The 18,978-nt window shown below is 43.9% G+C and overlaps 1 protein-coding gene across 1 annotated transcript in view; it reads right to left on the minus strand.

Annotated features, from left to right (window-relative positions):
* Window positions 1–2,661: 2,661 nt before the first annotated feature.
* Tulp4 (tubby like protein 4) overlaps window positions 2,662–18,978 on the minus strand; it is a 183,556-nt gene continuing 167,239 nt past the window's right edge. The window contains exons 12-15 of the mRNA XM_005363396.2: window positions 18,710–18,803; window positions 13,838–13,981; window positions 8,936–11,451; window positions 2,662–7,127 (exon numbers count right to left, since the gene is read on the minus strand). Coding sequence (XP_005363453.1) covers window positions 7,011–7,127; window positions 8,936–11,451; window positions 13,838–13,981; window positions 18,710–18,803 — 2,871 coding nt within the window. The 3' untranslated portion in view covers window positions 2,662–7,010. The remainder of the gene's footprint in view (window positions 7,128–8,935; window positions 11,452–13,837; window positions 13,982–18,709; window positions 18,804–18,978) is intronic.

The following is an 18,978-nucleotide window of genomic DNA, read 5'->3' on the forward strand; positions in this document are numbered from 1 at the left end:
ATGAGTCCAGGAAAGGACTGAGAGAGCTACGCCAGCCTCAGCTCCCCTCCAAGAATGGAATGGCATCAGGAAGACCCAGTCTTTCTGTTCTGGATGAGAGTCGAGGGCAGCACTGAGGGCCCTGGAGGGTAGGGCAGCACTGGATCAGTGGCTGAGGAGTGCTGACGCACCCAGCCCATTTCTATCTACATACTCCATCTTTTGAGGGTGTTGTGGAATGCAGCAAGGGAGTCCTAGCTCTATGTGAGAAATGACTGCAGAGGCTCTAGGTGAGGAAGAACACGCTGAGGGGCATGGACTAAAAGGAGCAAATGGGATTCCTGAGTTTCTAAAATGCTGAGCTGGGTGGAGGTTCACACTGCTCATGATGAAGAGATAAAAGCTGGAGTTGAATAGATCCTTCAGACTTATTCCTTACTAATCCAGCCATTTCACTTTTATGGTTCTGTAATTTCCCAAGAGCTCTCTTACCTCGTCTCCAGCGTCAAAGTATTGATGCTTCACTGAAGGTTCCGACTCAAGAGAACTGAGAGCTGGCTTTCACATCCTCTACGGCGCAGGAGCACACTTCCCCTTGGAGAGAAGTGGAGAGCAGGAAACCCAGAGGTGAAAACCAAGGGCCCATGCACCACTGTCTGCACCCGACACTGGGCTCTTGCTGGGTTTTGCTCCAGTGGAGTGACCTCCTTTATTTGAAGCCATAGGTTTGGCAGAAACTTAAAAAGACCCCAGGAGTGAGGCTACTTGGCATAAGGATAGCTTCGTATTTTCAGCAGACAGCATAAATGTTTCTAAGAGCTGCAGAGAAACAAATGGACATCAATCTGTGCCCTTGTGAGACCTGGCTGGACAATCCAGCCTGTGAGAGAAGTGTTCAGACTTCAGAAAGTACTGACATGAGAACACCTCCAGAATGGGGATGCTCATCTGGTATTCCTCATAGGTGACTGAGTACGAATAGGTTATTACTAAACAGGAGTGGGAAGCTGGGAGCCTGGCACAGCATATGATTTAAGACCAGCACTTGGGAGGCAGAGGCAAGTGAATCTTTATGAGTGAGGCCAGCCTGGTCTACAGAGCTAGTTCTAGGGCAGCTGGGGATATATGGAGACTTTGTCTCAAACAAAACAAAGAAGATTGAGAATGTAGAAATAATTGAGGTCTTCTCACTAATGTGGCCCAGAAACTCTGGATTCTGTTTCAGGACTGGCTTTTATCTGTGGAATTTAGCAATCATTTCAACATCTTCAATGGTCCAGTTCTGTCCTTATTTATAAAGAGGGAGGTGGATGGCATCTTCTTCACAGTGGAGTTAGGGTGTTGTGCTCTGGTCAGTGCCTCTACATCCTTGGGAAACTGCACCGCAGTCTCCTCGAGGCAGGCATTCCTCCTCATACTGAATGTCTGGGGCTAGAAGATGGAAACTTATCCCTTATTTTTCTAGGAAAAGATAACTGCAACTAATAAACAGAACATAACCTTTCTAAACTGAATTTACAGATGGAGATTTTCTAAGTTCTCTTTCCAGGATATTAAAAATAAATCACACAGGCTAGATAGTTGGCTCAGTGGTTGAGAGCAGTTTTGCTCTTGCAGAGTAAACAGGTTTGATTTCCAGCACTCACATGGTGGGTCACAGCTGTCCATAATCTCTGGTTCTAGGGGCTCAAACAAGTGCTTCTGATCTCTACAGGCAGCAGGTACCCACACTGTGTATGTATATACGTGCAGGCAAAAATACTCTTACATATGAAGATAGATAAATCTTTAAAAATAAGAAATCATTCTTGGAAACCCTGACTTGACTGAATTGTCCCAAAGATGCTAAGTAGTTTGGTGGTACTAGAAATCCCGGACATAACTCCTTCCAGTAGGCCCAGATAGGAACTAGGTATTGGGAATATTGGTGGGTGAGAGGAGACAGACCAGATTTGGGCTGGCTGTTAAGTGAAGATGTCATGAACGAATTCTCCAGTGATCATGTACACTCATAACAAAGAGACAGACTTGCTTTTGTATAAGCCATTTGGTCATCTTTTGGATATATAAAGCACAGGTTTATAATCAATCCCATAATAATTTTAGAACAATTCCTAATTAGGTTGTACTGGAGTTGGTGCAGGTTTGTGTTCTTCTAGCTCTTTAAGTCTGAGTGAGCACAACAGTTGTTTTGTAGACAGACACTGTAAAGGGCTTGTACATATACTCCCAATAAGAGAAAGGAGGCCTGAAAGCACTCATTAGTACCATAAGTCAACAGTTACACTGGTGTGTTTTAGCAAAATGGCTTAAAACTGGGTTTAATTAAGTTTCCCCCCATGATATAACTAAATATTTATTCGAAAAAATTAATGAGCAGCACAAATCATGTTACACAATCAGGTAAACTCAGTATCATTCAAGACTATAAAGGCATTCTTAACTGGAATCTTTTCCAGAAGGAAGAAAAAATAAAAAGTCAAAGCAATTCACCAAGTAGACAACATGATCTGACCTCTCAAACTCAGCAATGGAATGACAGGGACATTTCAGTGTCCCTGTCATGTTGGCATTTCCCAGGGGACCCTTGAAGCAACTGGTGGGGGGTTCAGAAGGTCATGCCAGTGGAAGGATGTAGTTTCTTCTCAAATGACCCATAATTCAAACTTGGCACACATCTAATATTTTTTTAATCTGCAAAATTTTATTAAGCAATAGCTGGACAAATCTTACAATTTCAAATCATCAAGAAAAAAAAACTGAGAGTAACCCATCTCAATAGTAAAGGCAAAATAATCTTGACAAACTACATCATTTTGAATGCAAACCATTTATCCCATCTAAAATACTTCCTGCACAATCGAGTATACAAAGTACATACAAAGACAGGCAAATAAGGAAGAGATCATTGAGAAGCAATGGCAACTCTCAACAGATCTTGTCTGGAAAGTTAAACAAAGCAAGATGCTGAATTAAGAAAAAAATTGAAAACCAACACGGTGGGGAGAGGGGCGGATGTGTACAAAACAGTGCACGCTGTTCCCAAAGTGTGGACAAGAACATGCTGGTGGTCTCGTTTGGTCTGTGACCTATGCACCCCACAATGCACATTTATGGGAATAAAAAAGATGAGAGAGGGAGAAAGGTAGATGCCAGCAGTAGCAATAGTAGTAAACTTGGAAATTATGCCCAAATTTACAGTACTAAAGTAATGCATTTATAAACAAATGCAAACAATACACCTTTGGTAAATAATACAGTGCCTTTTCACTCAAATTATAACCCATGCTCTCCCACAACACGAGAAGAAAATTATCTACAATAAACAAGACCTTAAAACCCTACCCTTCCCCTTAAAATTAACTTGTAAACAGAAAATATAGATTTAGTTAAAGTCACAAGAAAACTGCACAAAGCCGAAAAAAATGGAAACAAAACAAGCCACAATCCTGCAGAGTTTATCAGCCAGAGATAAGGAGAAAGATACACAGTGGTGTAGAGTTCTCAATTGTATGCTACCATAAAGTCCCAGAAACTCAAATGACAGCTGGAACCCAGCTAACGTTGTCAACCCATCCACAGCCCACACAGGGACTGCAGGAGTTCCCTCCCCACAGATGCCTTTCTCAGAAAGCCTTCTGAATTAGAAAAAAGACTCTTCCACATGAATGCTCTACAAGAAGCAAGCTACGAATGACACTCTGAACCCGCTCTCAATTTGAGACACATGTGCCCACTGAAGAGAGCACACTCATAGGGACTAGAAGGGACTTCCACTGTACTTGGATTTGGTGCTTCTATAATTTTAGTAGACTAAACATGGTTCCAAACACATTTTAGGGGTGAACTTTCAAAGATATGCTGGTTTCTGTTCAAGTAGACAGCTCTGAATCAAAAAAGAACTTTTTTCTACAAAAAGGCCATGTTTTGAAACATTTTCAATCTCATTAAGGGGAAGATGAGCTGTCGAATTAGGCTACCAGAGAAAAAGTTTTCAAGTTTGCATGTCCCCATCCCCTTTAATTAAGAGATGGACAAAAGGAGGTCAGACACCTCCAGCCAAATTCACTCTCCACCCCTGTGACAGAGCAACTCGACCTTGCCCCCCCCCCCGACCTTTGATTACAGAACAGACATTAATTACATAAAGGAGCAGGGCTGTGAATGAAAAGTACCAACTTGCAAAAGCTTTTGCTTTCTGTGTCCATTAGAACTCTGAGTAGTTCTAGCTTTATAGGTCCACTTTTTCTCAGAATATACATTCAAATGGGTACCTGTACAAACATCCATGACCTCTGTTTTGATGTGGTCAGAACCAGACAAACCTAACACCCATTTTGTTTATTAATATACTGGTTTTTTATAAGTCTCTACGTAGTTGACTGTCTTTTATTTTAGGGAGCCAATGAGACACTGTGATGTTCACAAATTTCTATTAGTAACCATGAAGTGCCTAGAATTCTGTTACTTAAAGTCTTAGCTTGAGGAGAATTTAATCAAATGATGTTGACTGTATGAAACAATTTTTAAAAGAAGCCATTATCTTAAGTGACACTGTGTCATGACTGCCGCTGCCAGCAGCCTACTGCACATGTGGTGCCCGAGACTCACTTCTCCTTAGCCTGGGAAAGGAGTCCAGTGGGTGGCAGGAGCTCCCAGTTCTGTTCTGCAGCTCACAGGTCAAGCATCATTCAAAACAGGAAGCAGGCATCTCCATGGATGGAAAATATCCTTTAGAGATGATTTCCTCCATACTCAATCTTATTTAGCAAATTTATAAAGTATAACTTTTACAGTTTTTGCAAAAAGCCAGCTTGAACTAAAAACAAAATTGAAGATTATTGATTAAGGTCCCTCTTTTGGTACTCTTATTTAAGAGGTCTCACCCTTCCTTGTGTCCTATCACTTTTTATTGCTAACTAAAATTTTCAAAATAAGGAGAAATACTACCTTAGGGTATACTATCTCAAAGAAATAGCCTATTTTGCATATAATCAATACTGATGGAGTGAATTTACTTTTTAAGGGATTAACAGGATTTTTTTTTCCAATTTTCAAGAAAGTTACAAATTATCCAGCAAAAACCATCTTCTGTCACATTCTCTTTATTTTTTGCAGCAAAATATATTGCCACCAAGTAAGTCATTACAAAGGTACTATTTTTCTAAATAAATAATAATGGGCATAAATCACCAATACATAGTAACAAAATAGTTCCCAAGAATATTATAAAGAGCAAGATAAATAACTATCTCTTAGACAACAAAACAAAGGAATTGCATTTAAATTATTCCATGAACTGAGAGGCTACAACCATATTGCACAACTAATGATAGCACAGGAACACCTTATCAAGCTACAAAAACTGACGTAAACCAACACAGTCATTCTCAATACACTATTCAACACTTCCTGGGACAACTGACCCACCTAAGAATCAGCTCCCGTATTTTAAATTATAAAACGGAAAACTCCAGTATCAGCTGAGAGATGTCCTTGTTAGTATTTCTTTGGAATTTTGAAAGAATGATGAGTAATTTAATTTTGCTCAGATAAAGAAATCAAACAGTTTCTTTTCTAATTCTTAAACCAAACACAAGAAAAAAAAAATAAACACAAAACAATGTTTAAGTGAAAAGTTTCCTGTAGCATCTTCCACTTGTCAGTTTTCAAATAAAACTCACACTTAGGAGTCAAGGCCAGCGGGCAGTTCTTGTGCTCTGGGAATGAACAACATCACAGGTAAAAGCTACAGCACAAACTGGTTCTCACAATAAAGTTTGGGTATTTGCCCAAGGTGTATTCCCACAACAAGAAGAAACTGGGCAAAGATACTACAGGCAGAAGGAATGGCATATAGACAGTCAACTACCTAAGTCTGAGAGTCTTACCAAGGTTTTCCCAGTGGTTTGTCTTTTACACCCAAAGACAGTTCTTTTTTCCCTCAGAGAATACTGTGGAGCTTCCCACAAAGATGTGACCACATCCTTATCTTTTAATATCCTAGGAAATGCACAAAGATTTTTGATCACACTTATAATAGAAACAAAAAGCATTCAAATCAGCTGAACTTTAATGTGGCCAAGGGAAGGGTGTAGTTTCAAATCAAGTCCCATTCATACTTTTGAAGACAGAGCAATGAGATCTAAAGAGAAACATGTTTACAGTAAAATATTCCAGATTAAAACAAAGGAGTAGGGAGAACAAAGGCTGTTTCTTGACAAATGGAGGTATCTGGTGATGGACCAGTCTGGTGAATGTGAATATAAGCCCAGCTCTGCCTCAGCCTAAGGTCTCTTACCTTCTCCCAAAGTCAGATGGGATTCTGACTTTAAAGAAACTAGTGGGGTTTCCACCAGCATCCTTGGGAGAGAACAGTCCTTGCACAAGCTCACCCAGGTATCTGCAGTGCTGTAGGCCTGTCGCCTCATAGACTGGCTACCAAATCACACTCATATTAGCGACAGCAGCCATTTACCTTGGTTTACATCAGCAGAGCACAAGTCATTTGCATATGTGTCCTTCATTCGTGTAGGTACCTTCTAGTAAGCAGCACATATGTGTGAATTAAGTTTTGTCCTCCCTCAAAAGAGAAGCTGAATCTTCCAGAGTTTTGGTTATGTTGGGAAAAAAAAACCAAACAAACATTTTTTTGCACTAGTGATAACAGAGTCCAGAATGAACACTTACACACACTCCCTATGCCTAAAAGAAGAGCAGGCTCAAAGCAATCTGTCTTCTTTCCAAAGGTCTTCGTCCTAGTTACTGAACAGTAAATCAGTGAAACATTCTATAGACAAGCTACACTGCCTTCCAGAACACAAGATCCCTCAAGTTCTTGGCTTCCAAATACTACTCTATCAAAAGGAGAAAGGAGGGGCAATAAAGGATAAATGGACAATTGACCACGTCTAAACAACAGCACCCTCCTGCCTGCTGGCTTCTTCTACTGTTGCTGTCTCCAGTCCTTGGTAGTAGCAGCACATCTTCCTCCAAAGGCTCATGGCATTTCTCCCTCTGCATCTGTCTCTTCATTTTAGGCGCTGAGTCACATTGGCCAGGGCAACAGCAAAAGCCTGCACAGCTGAGAAGGGGTACTGGAAGTCTAGGATGTATGCATTACCGTCAATCCGTCCAAACTGCATCACCTAGGGAAGAAATGAGAGCAAACACAAGAAAAAAAAGAGAAAGTGAGCAAACAGTCAGATGTACCAACTCCGAGGGGAGCAGAGAGCATCGTTCATGAGAGTTCTAGAAACCCACGTAACTGAATCTGAGGGGCTTCTAGATCTAACTACAGATTTATAGGACAGGGGACAGAGGGGGTGGTGATGACGTAAGGGCTACAGGTGAGATAAAGTGGGCTCTCCACGGCAGACAAAAGGAGGCTTCACATTCGGAAAGACCAGAGATGTGCTTTGTCCAAGTTTTCCATCTCAGGGAAGGCTTCCCTGGCCACTTTTCTAAATCACCACAAATTCCTTTCCACCATGCTCCTCCTTGCCCTGCTCAGCTTGTGTGAGACTACTGCACCACAGCACAGGCACACACCATGTCCTGTGGTCTCTTTCCCTTTTTTCTTTTTTCTTTTTTCTGGTTTTTCGAGACAGGGTTTCTCTGTGGCTTTGGAGCCTGTCCTGGAACTAGCTCTGTAGACCAGGCTGGTCTCGAACTCACAGAGATCCGCCTGCCTCTGCCTCTGCCTCCCGAGTGCTGGGATTAAAGGCGTGCGCCACCATCATCCGGCCCTCTCTCCCTTTTTTGAAAGACACATGACAACAGTTACTTCCATGTCTCTCCATACTCTTAATTTCACTCCGAATAAACATTGGCAAGCTTCCTGTGAAGTGCTGATAAACACTTTAGGCCTGTATTAATATACTCTGTAGAATCACTCAACTTTGCTTGTGTTAAATAAAGGTAGTTGCAAACTTAAGAAGTAAGAACTGTGTTTCAGTAAAACTTTATTTACAAACACAGGAAAGGAGTTAAGCAGATCCATGGGACAGTCTGCCAATTCTTGGCTTAGAAACTTCCAGGGACACAGCATACAGTAAAAATATTTGGTAAGTTAATTAAGTAAAAATGAAATTTTAAAATGGATGGACTTCTCAGGATGGTCAAAGGTGAAATGAGGTGGTAGGGTTACAGAGGCCATCCGTGTTAGGAAATACGATTTGTCTTCTATGGTCCTGATCTGTACTAAGAGGAGACTTGCCTTCTATTAGAAACATGGAAGATGAGTTAGCAATAAACAGAAATAAGCAAACAATATCTAGGCAATTAAAACACTTAGGAAAAACTCATACAAGGCTCAGTCATGAATCACTTACTGACATAATGCAGTCACCAATGCCTACTGCTTAAATTGAAAGTGGGGACAGTTCTCATGTGTACATACAAGGTAGGGGAGATGGATAATATTCCTCTGCAGCTGGTAATGAACAGCTAGGAAGGAAGGGATATTGCATATATTGTTTCTATCCAAACTGCATTTTCTTGGGGAAGCAAAGCCACAAAATGAAAAAGCAGGTTCGACAGCTCCCGTGGGAAGCAGATAGCACAAACTACTAAAGAGTTACACAGGAGGAAAGCAAAATATGATGGCTAAAATAGAAATATTAATAAATAAAAGTATATGCTCTTTTAAAATATAATAATATAAAATACCAAACTCTAGAAGACACCTGCAACTGAATGAAGAGCCGGTGGTGAGGGGATGGGTGGGTCCCATGGTTTTCTTTCCAATCTCATGCAATCATCTGACTAATGGTATATGCATCACTTAGATTTAAAGTACATCAGAAGGTTCTCTGAGAATTAGAACCTGAACCAACTAGCTCCACCTGAGATTCATGAGACATTTCCTCCTTCCTTCCTGCCTGGCTGGCTTTTTAAGGGCTTGTTCCTCCAGTTCACAGCATTGGCTCATTTGTTCAGTGGCTAGTCTCCTTACCTGCCGCCCCTCCAGCTCGATCTGGAAGTTCTTGGCAGATTCCTGGGTCACCCTTCCTCCAAAATCCAGCTGGTACACCTGTGTGGCTTCATTCCACAGAGGCTGTTTGTTGGCCATTACATACACGAAGCCTTGACTGCCCAGTCGCCCGTCTTCCTTCTCACTGGCTTTGCGGCACTTGAATTCCTCCAGCTCACTGGCTGTACGCAAGCTCCTCTTGCTCTTCCACCCCTTCTTGCTGCCCTGGCTTTGGTTCATCAGCTCATCTCCGCTGATGAACAGCTCGGGCTCACTCTCTGAGCTGTCCTGGAATTCGTTTGTCTTGTTCAACTTTTTGGATTTCAGTTGGTCTTTCTGACTTTTCACTTTCTTCTTCTCTCTCCCCAGGCGAGGGCTGGAGATGAGAGAATTAAAGTCACTCAAAGCCCTTGCATCCTTTTTGACTTTGCCCTCAGTGATGGCCTGAACATTTCCTTCCTCTGCTCGGCTATCCAGGCGCTTCCGGTTCTTCTTTCCAAATTTTTCTGTTCTCTGGGGGACAGGGCTTTCTGTCAGAGAGAGGACTTCTTGGAAATTGTCCGCAGTCTCTACCATCACCTCTGTGCCCATGTGGCTTTGGAGCTCTGCAGGTGGTGGGGACACAAGAGGCTTTTCCACCACTAAATGGGGCTTGGATGGGAGAGTGCCCTGGGGATTTTGCATGGGTGGGCAGGTGCTATAGGAACTCCAAGGGTGCAAGGCGATAGGTGGCAGCTGTAAACTGGAGCATGTGCTGCTTCCTGGGTATGTGGGGGGCAAGGTGCAATAGGAAAGACTGGGTGGGTACGCTGGCTGAAGTACAACAGCAGACTCCTGTTGTGCAAACTGTGCTGGGGACAGGGCATCTTTAGGGGAGCACGGAGCTTGTACTCCAGGCAAAGAGGGGTTGTTATAGCTGCCTGGATATGGCACTCCCATGCCATAGCCTGTCTGGAAGGTGGCAGTAGGGCTGGACGGAGACTTGGGAGACACAAAGGGCACTCGAGCTACATCCAGGTGCTGGCCTTGCCCTAGCATCAGGGGGGACAGTTTTAAGGGGTTGGGCACTGCAGGTTGTGCTGTCCTTTCTTGAGGAACCCAAACGTCCTCACCCAGCACAGGGTCCCACTGGTAAGGGGGAGGCCGCTTCACTGTGACAGTAGCTTCAGGAAGTGGGGGATGCCTCAGAGGCTTCTCCAGCTGACAGTGCTGGGACAGGGCCTCGTCCTCTGTGAAGGCCGAGTTGACATAGTCAGTACGATCGCGGGAGGTGTCCGGAGGGCTCAGAAGATTGTAGGAGGACTGGGAGGCTAGTGGGGAGGAGCTGATAGCATGGGCCAGGGCTGCACCTGGCTGTGAGCTGGACCCAGCTCCACTGCACTGGCTGCAGGTATACAGGGCAGGTGGAGGCCTTGCTGGGAGCTGTGCCACTGCCCCACTAGGGCCACCCTTAGGCTTGACCAGGGGCTGCAGTGGGGCACGGGAGCTGTCAGCCAGCTGGGCCATCTTAAGCGCAACCTCACGGTTGTTCCTTCGCAAGGTGGCATGGATGAGACTACTGTCCAGTCTCTGAGTGGCACTCCTTCCCTGAGCCAGCTGACTAGCAATTTCAGGGTATGGAGGTGGATCCCCTGTGGGGATGGAGTATCGAGGGACAGTCAGGCGGTTCAGAGTGGCACTGGTGCAGGGTTGGAGAACCTTCTTCTCAGTGGCTGTGAGTCTCAAGGTGGCAGAACTACCTGGGCCAGGAAGAGTGTAGGTGTTCTGGGAACAGAGCATCCGAGTGCGAGGCCGGCATACCTCTTCCACATTGCCGCTGCTGTCAAAGGTGGTGATCCTCTCATAGCCTAGGGGAGGCTGGTAGTGTGCTGCCGGAGAGCAGAGGGAGAAGTCACCTTTCTTCAGACACACATCCACTGGGGGCTGTGGTGGCGGCAGAGGAGGTGGGGGTGCTGCTGTGGTGGGGGCAGCAGGGATCGTTCCTGGGTATGGGGGTGGGGGATTCATCTTTGCCACCTGGACCTCCTGAGGGGCACTGAAAACCACTGCATCCCCCTCGGCTGCCAGCTGAAGCACTGGTCGCAGGGACTTGGCTGACTTCTGCAGGTGCTCATGGTCTCGATCTCCATGGTCCACAACAGACAACTGCAGAGGCCCCTGCGGTGGTGGCGGTGGTGGCGGTGGCGGCAAAGGCAATTGAGGAGGGTTCTGAATGATGCGGCCCATTTCTACACCTCCAAAAATCACCTGTCCAGGATTGGGGTACCGATTGGAAACTGGGTATTGGGTGGTAGCATCACCTGCATGCTCTACTGCCCCTACAGCTGTTGTCTGATTAGTCAAGACATCCAACTGCACATTTTGATTGGCCAGCAGGGATTGTACCAGCCCTATGCTCTGTGTGGGGGACAGAGCTTGAGCAGAGCTGTGGATTGGTGCAATAGGGATGTTCACAGTACAAGGTGGGTTGTTTTCAGGGACACCCGATGATCCAGTAACTGGAAGAAAATCAGAAAAAAGAATTGGTTGCAAAACAATGCTGTAGAACTGGGCCAGAATAAGCAGCATGCCTGGACTTATCTGATCTTTTGCAAGCAAAATGCAACTATTAAGACTGAGATGCTTGCTGGGAGACAACAAGGCTATTCACAAAGCTTCACTAACATTTCTGGAAGGACACATAACCAACCAGGGAGTCTGCAACATAGCCTGCCTGCTCAGTGTGGGCTGAGGCATTGTCAAAACATCTCAATGAACATGTCTGAACATTCTGAAATTGGTACCATGTACCTGAATACTACCATCATACATAAAGAACTCTTTAATGGTTATACTCATAAAATGCCTATATAAAAGAAAGTGGAAAAACCAAAGAAAAGAATTCCCTAGAAATATGTGTATTCACTGAATGACCTTTTCCTATTTACTGCTTTTTAGCATTTCAAATAGGATTTAAGATACAGCCAACCACATACAAACATGTGGCCACTTCATTCACTATATAGTGGTCACTTCATAGATCATGAAGTCAACAGTGACTGTGGGCAGGTGCTCAGAACCACAGTCTGTGCTCTTGTTGGCAGTGGGACCAACTTCAGCTTTGCTCCTCTCAGCCCAGGGACTTGGCTGTGCCTCTTCCTTAGAGTACATTGTCACAGGCCCAGAGCCTGGAACCTGGTGTTAATGCTGCAGAGCAACAAATAATTGAGCAGCAAACTATCTACAGGCTCACTGTCTAGGCTGGCTGACTTTGCACACAAACAGTAGCCTACAGCCACCAAAATTTCAAAGGTTAGGCCTGGCCTTGGGGCTTATCCTCTGGTCGCAGGAATCTGAGTCCCACCTCAAGCTTCCTATCATTCCTTTGCTGATCTGAGATCTCCTTTGGTCTCCAAGGAGCAATGACTTCAGCTATTTCCCTCTCCATCCTCTCAACTGAGGACTACACATAGCAAGGGCAGCCACCGCAGCAATTGAATGCAGAAAAAGTTGCTTACTGCATTTGGGAGAACAGAGAGGTTGTCCAAGGAAAGCATATGCTGCATCTAAACTGCAGCCTACGTGCCCAAAGTTCAATCACCAAAGGGTGGGTACTGATGCTGGAAGATTTTGTTTCTACAAAATTACAAGTGGCTTATACTTAAAAAAGGGGGGCGGGGAGGGATATTGTTTCTCAAGTGCCCTTAAACAACTGAGAACAGTTAGAGACAACTCTCTAGCAGCCAGTGGCAAACATTCTGATCTGTAAATAAAACAGAACCCTTTAAGAATCCCCCACTACAGTAAGCAAATCTCAAAGCCCACAGTTTATCTCTAACTCAAGCCAGGCCTCTGTGAGTTAGAGATAAATTGCACGGTGGAAAGGGTGCTCAAGTGCAAAGGCTCTGAGTCCTGGAGATAGGGCAGGTTTCAGGAGCTGGAACCTGTGTACACTGCAGGCCTCTAGAGAGAAGGAGATAGGGCAGGTTTCAGGAGCTGGAACCTGTGTACACTGCAGGCCTCTAGAGAGAAGCTCTTTAAGCAGGTATAAAAAGGGTGGAGGCTAGGCAAGACCACTGAGACAGGGTTTTGGTGCAGGAGAATTGTCTGTATTCTGTCAATCATGTCTTAAATAAATGCTGATTGGCCAGGCAGGAAGTATAGGCAGGAAAACCAGACAGGAAGTAGAAATGATCTAATGAGAACAGGAGAATTCTGGGAAGGAGGAAGTTGATTCCTCCCACTCCTGCCCAGACCACCGAAGCAGCAGGATGTGATCTGCCCCACTGAAAAAAGGTACTGAGCCACATAGCTAACATAGATCAGAAAAATGGGTTAGTCAAGATGTGAGAGTTAGCCAGTGAGAGGCTACAGCTAATGGGTCAATCAGCTTATAATTTATGGAGGCCTATGTGTGATTTTATTTGGGGCTTGTTGGCTGTGGGGCACCGGGTGGGACAGAAAACCACAACAAGCAGCAGGCCCCCCTCATGTTACAGAGTTTAGTTCTGGTTTTACATAGCACTTCTAGTTTAAGTTCTAGCTTTGAGTTCCTGTCCTGAATTCCCTGTGAGCTCAACTAAACCCTTTCCCCAACAAGTTGCTTTTGGTCATGGTTTTATTATGAGCAGCAGAAAGCAAGGAATGACATTACAATACGAGACGTGCTCTGTGAATTGTCATATCACTACTACCTTAACCGTCCATGCTCTGCAAGTTTCCCTTCTGCCAAAAAGCACATACTGTGGTTTTCCTCTTAGATATACCATGTCTCCTAAGCTTACAGAGTGAGGTGGGTCTTTTCAAACTGTGCCAACAACCAGACTCAATGACTTACCACTCTACCCCCTTGCATAATATACAAAGAGAGGGACTGTAACAGACAAGTCCACGTATGTGACACACCTGGTAAATCATCCTCATCTTCACTGAAAACATTTGGGTTGAAGACAGGTAGATTAATATAGTCCATGGAGATCTTCCTAACTTCTGGGAGATAAATGGTCATCTGCCGCGGCTGGAGATGCAGCAGGCTGGTTTTATAAATTACTGGGGGGAGAAAGGAGCACAGTTAATGAAGGCATGCCAGCGGAGAGCCAAAGAGTCAGCAGTGTGATGGAGAAAAAGAAAGGGCCATGGATCCCTCTGTTGGCAGGCAGATCAAACAGGCTGGACCAGGAGCAAGTGGAGCTCTTAGCTTCTAACGATGATGCATACAGAACCATGTGGCATTGGCAAAGTCTTTGTCTACAGAACCACAGATTTTAAATGCCAAAAACATACCTCAGACTTAAACCATTTCTTACAATGATTATACATCTTTAAGAGCTTCATATGCAACCAGAAGGATAATTTAGTTGAAATAGTAGTGCCAAGAGTGCCAAGCTCAGGAGCTATTTGCTGTCCATGGGACCAGGGTACCACAGATGCATAAAGAATGCCAAGCTTAGGAGCTATTTGCCGTCTGTGGGACCAGACACCACAGATGCACAAAGAGCTGCTGCTGCCAAGGCTGAGGCCTTATCTCACTGTCACCTTTGGGGTCTGCAGAGGGACTCACAGGCACTTCCAGAAACAGACAGTTACAAGAAAGCCTAAGTTGCAAATGAAATAGAAAAGATAAAATTAATTTAAAAATGACGAATCTGAGTTTCATAAGCAGGTAAAAACAAGGTTAGCTTTTGTCATCTCTCTTATGTCAGATATTTATTAATTGTGTATGTGTGTTTGTCTGTATGCACATACATACAGATATATGTGTCCCATGACATATGTGTAGAGGTTAGTTCTGTCCCACCATCTCATAGTGTTTGAAGATTAAACTTAAGTTGCCCAGCCTTTACACAAATGCCTTAAATCACTAAGCAACCCTACTGGCTCAACATTTATGTTTAAAACTCTTTCCTGTGAAATTGTACACAGAGACACATGTATTCAGCCACATCCTCTCTCTGCACTGTCCCCTAACTAGCCTGGCCTGACAAAACAGTGTTGCTCTAGAAGCAGCAGCTTTCGCTGAGCCCTCTGTATGAGGCTGGAACTCGGGAGGTGTCTTTTCCCATCCAAACGTCAGAGAAGTTTCATTCCGTCTCATCACTCTTGCTCACAATACAGAATTATGAATTTTGGTGGAAAGTTCTGTACTGTTCTGAGTTAGTGAAAAGAGCGATTCTATATTAGATCAATAAAGAACATTTTTTTAAAGCTGGGCAGTTGTGGCACACACTTTTAAAAAAAATTTTTTTATTGGACACACCAGGCCAAGGAAACGGTGTAACTCCCATCAAAAGGTAAATACCTAGCACACTGAGGATGATGTAATAACCCTCCTGACCTGTCAGCTGACCTCCCAGTGTACACATCAAAGACTGACCTACAATTCCCAACTGTCCTGAGGGCTTCAGCTCAGTTTGTTCCCCACTGTTGACACTGCCTTCTTGAATGTCCTCTGCCCATCTGGACCTGCCATCTGTCTCTCATTCATCCCCTGGACTTAGTCCTGCCCTTTGCCTCTGCAGCTGGACAACTGAGTTCAAATGAGGTAGGGGTCCCAGGTAAGCTAACGATCATGATAATAACAATTACTGAAGGGGCATAGTGTCATCCTCATATGTAACATCTTCAAAACTAAGATTAGCACTGTCACTCAGGGGATATACCAAGTGAAATTCTAAGCATTCTAAATAATAAAATATCAAATCACAAAAGGTCATAACAAATGTACGGTGTGAGAGAAATACTCAGTTGTGCAGGATACTTAATTGTCAATGCAGTTGGAGATGTCATTCAACGTTCTTGAAGTATGTATAGATAAGTTCTGTGCTCCAAGCTGACACGTGCTTGATGTGAGAAATGTGAACCTAAACATACATCTGAGTTCTGCAGTGCAGGGACTGCCTGGAATGATCTAGACAGTCTTTTTCCTCCGGTTAGAACTGAATCTTTTTTAACTATTGTGTGTGTGTGTGTGTGTGTGTGTGGCGCACTTTTAATCTTAGCATTCTGAAGGCAGAGGCAGGCGGATCTCTGTGAGTTTGAGGCCAGCCAGGTCTACAGAGCTAGTTCTAGGACAGCCAGAGCTATTAACACAGAGAAACCTTGTCTCGAAAAAACAAAACAAAACAAAAACAAGAACATTTTTTTTTAAATTGAGGAATGATTACAAACATTACTTGCCTCCAGGGGAGAAAACCTAGGTAGACTGTAGTAATGATGGGAGACTTGATCATTTTTTTAAAAAAGATTTTATTTATTTACTATGTATACAGTGTTCTGCCTCCATGTATGCTTGCAAGCCAGAAGAGAGAACAAGATCTCATTGCAGATGGTTGTGATCCACCATGTGGTTGTTGGGAAGTGAACTCAGGACTTCTGGAAGAACTGCCAGTGCTTTTAACTGCTGAGCTCTCTCTCCAGCCCCAACTTAATAATTCTTATGAATACCTTTTTACTGTATGTCCCCTTTAATATAGCTTTTATACAGCTCTTAAGCGATGTTAAAAATTCAAGAAACTTCAGGGTCGGTCTCAGCATGGCTCTGTGTACCCCATGGTCATAGGCCTCATAGGTCTAGAGGTGACAACAAATGTGAGCAGGGCCAGGCACAGCAATGAGCTTCTGGGACCATCAGAAGAGGATGCAAGTTCAACAAGGGGGTGGAAGACTAAACAGTAAGAGGGGAGGAAGGGGAGGATTGTGGTGGAGGGGGTGGGGCCAGGAGGAAGCAGAGTTCAGTAACAAACTGGCTGCCATAAAGAAAGAGGCTTATAAGGACTAAGCCAGACCCTCTTGCAGTTCTCTTCCTCAATAAATCTTTATATTGTGCACGCGCTCTCCCCCATCTCTCTCTCTATCTCTCTGTGTCTCTCCCTCTCTTCATGGGCTAAGTCTGTTCTAATTGAAGGAAAAATATTATTAAACATAAGAAATACTCACTTCCTAAGCCCATCAGCACATTATATGTTATATTTGAAAAGATGAACAACGTGACATGAAGAGTAGACTTTGTTGAATCCAAAAGTTGACTTCTCTAATATAAACAATAGCAACCATATGGACCAAATGATCTTTTTAAAAAAGTCAATGATTAATGGGCTGGAGAGTTGGCTCAGCAGTTAAGAGCACTGGCTTCTCTTCTAGACCCAGGTTCAATTCCCAGCACCCACATGGCAACCCATAATTGCTTGAACTCCAATTTTTCCAGGGCTCTGACACTCTCACACACATATGGGTAGGCAAAACACCAATGCACATTAAAAAAAAAAAGAGTAAATGATTAGGAGAAAGGTGAAGCTTCTCTCTTGACACTCTACCAGCTCACAGTGGAACAGCATAGGCCCCAAAGACATCCACTATTCTGTTTTAGCTCACAGTGGAACAGCATGGGCCCCAAAGACATCCACTACTCTGTTTTAGCAATCTTCGTGACTTAGCTGTGGATCTACTTATCGCAGGAGAAGGGCAGAATTTAATAAATAAATAACTTTCCACCCCAGTTCTTTCTCCTGGTCTTTATTTTAGGAAGCCTACGTTCCCAGTTTACTGAGATGGAGGTGATGATAGTTAAACAGGTTGGTAGGACAGAGGTGGACACTTCTGTGATCATCAGAGTTTCCAGGTCATTGAAATGTTGTGAGGAATTTCCTGTGTAGGCAAGAGAGTTGTACTGCGGAGGAGAACAGGTAAACAAAAAAGAAACTGTTCATGTGACAAAACTTAACATTTATTTCACAAACCAAGTACATACTGCCACTTCGTTTCCTCATCATATTATACGTAGCAAGCCTTACTATTTTTTGTGAGTCTGAGAACTAAATCCAATTCAATTTTATGTCCTTTGCTTTAATTTTATTTGAAATAAAAACTTCAAAATGAAAACTCTAAGCAAGTGCTGTTTTAATAAAAACATCTGTAGGCACATACAGCAGCAGTTAGTCTTTAGATCTGGGGTGAGTGTGATGGTGTGAGCGATCACACCTAGAGCCTCAAGTACGCTAGGCAAGAGTGCTACCGCTACACTTCATCCTAAATGGATTTTTAATGTTTGGTTTTCAAGAATAATTTATTTTGTAGGTCTACCTAAGATACAACTTCTGTAGACAGAATTCTTGAAGAACAATCTCATTTGGGTGCAGAGAACACATACTTGATTAAGGGCCAAGGCCTATCTGGCCTCACTGAGAGAGGCAACCCAGAAAATGGAGGGGGCAGGGACAGCAGCAGCACTGTGCATCTGAAGACCCAGAAGGAAGCTGGCAGGGAAAGGCTCTTCTAGCATTTCCACTTCTTCCCAGTCTCAGTGAGGTAGGTGCACTAATGAAGACCTAAGCCTGGGCTGGGCCCAGCCTCCACTCCACAGTTTTCTTCTGATGTGCTAAACAAGAATGCTAAACACATACTGCTAACAACCACATTCATCACAGCCAGCTAACTTCTTGGTCTTCAATGCCCTTTCCCTTCTCTTTAGAAGTTCCTGTGATTCAAGAACCTGGACACTGGAACTTGAATCTGCTCACAATGGCCGAGTGTTTAGAACTCACTTTTATTAGTTTCATAACACAGAGTTTATAGGGAAAAAAAAGAATGAAAGGATCAGGGACAAGAAACAATAAGTACAGGTTTGTTTTTCTGACGTCACAGTGGCTAGAGTCAGGAGACAGACACAACAATCCTAGACTGTCTTAAGAGCTCATTTTCTAATCTAAGCGGTCACAGGCGGAAACTCTAAGTTTTATTGATTTCTGAAGAAGGCAGTAAGAAAATGGAATGAGTCTTTACCTGCACCAAGGTTGGTTGGCAGGAACGCAGCCAAGCCCACAATCTTAAATTTGGTTCCCCAGATATTGGATGTGACCTGAGCAAGATAGTTGTGCTGTGGGGAGAAGAGGGAAGAAAAGAAAGAATCTCAGTCTGTTGCTCACTTAGTACTGAGTGCTAACATGAAAAGTGCTGTAAGCAGACACTGCCAGAAACAGGAGAGATTAACTAGAGCACGACGGGCTCCCATGTCCAGTGGTGGTCCACTGTGCTGGGAGCGAGTGCACACT

Source organism: Microtus ochrogaster, linkage group LG9 (assembly GCF_000317375.1).
Source record: "Microtus ochrogaster isolate Prairie Vole_2 linkage group LG9, MicOch1.0, whole genome shotgun sequence".
Taxonomy (NCBI): domain Eukaryota; kingdom Metazoa; phylum Chordata; class Mammalia; order Rodentia; family Cricetidae; genus Microtus; species Microtus ochrogaster.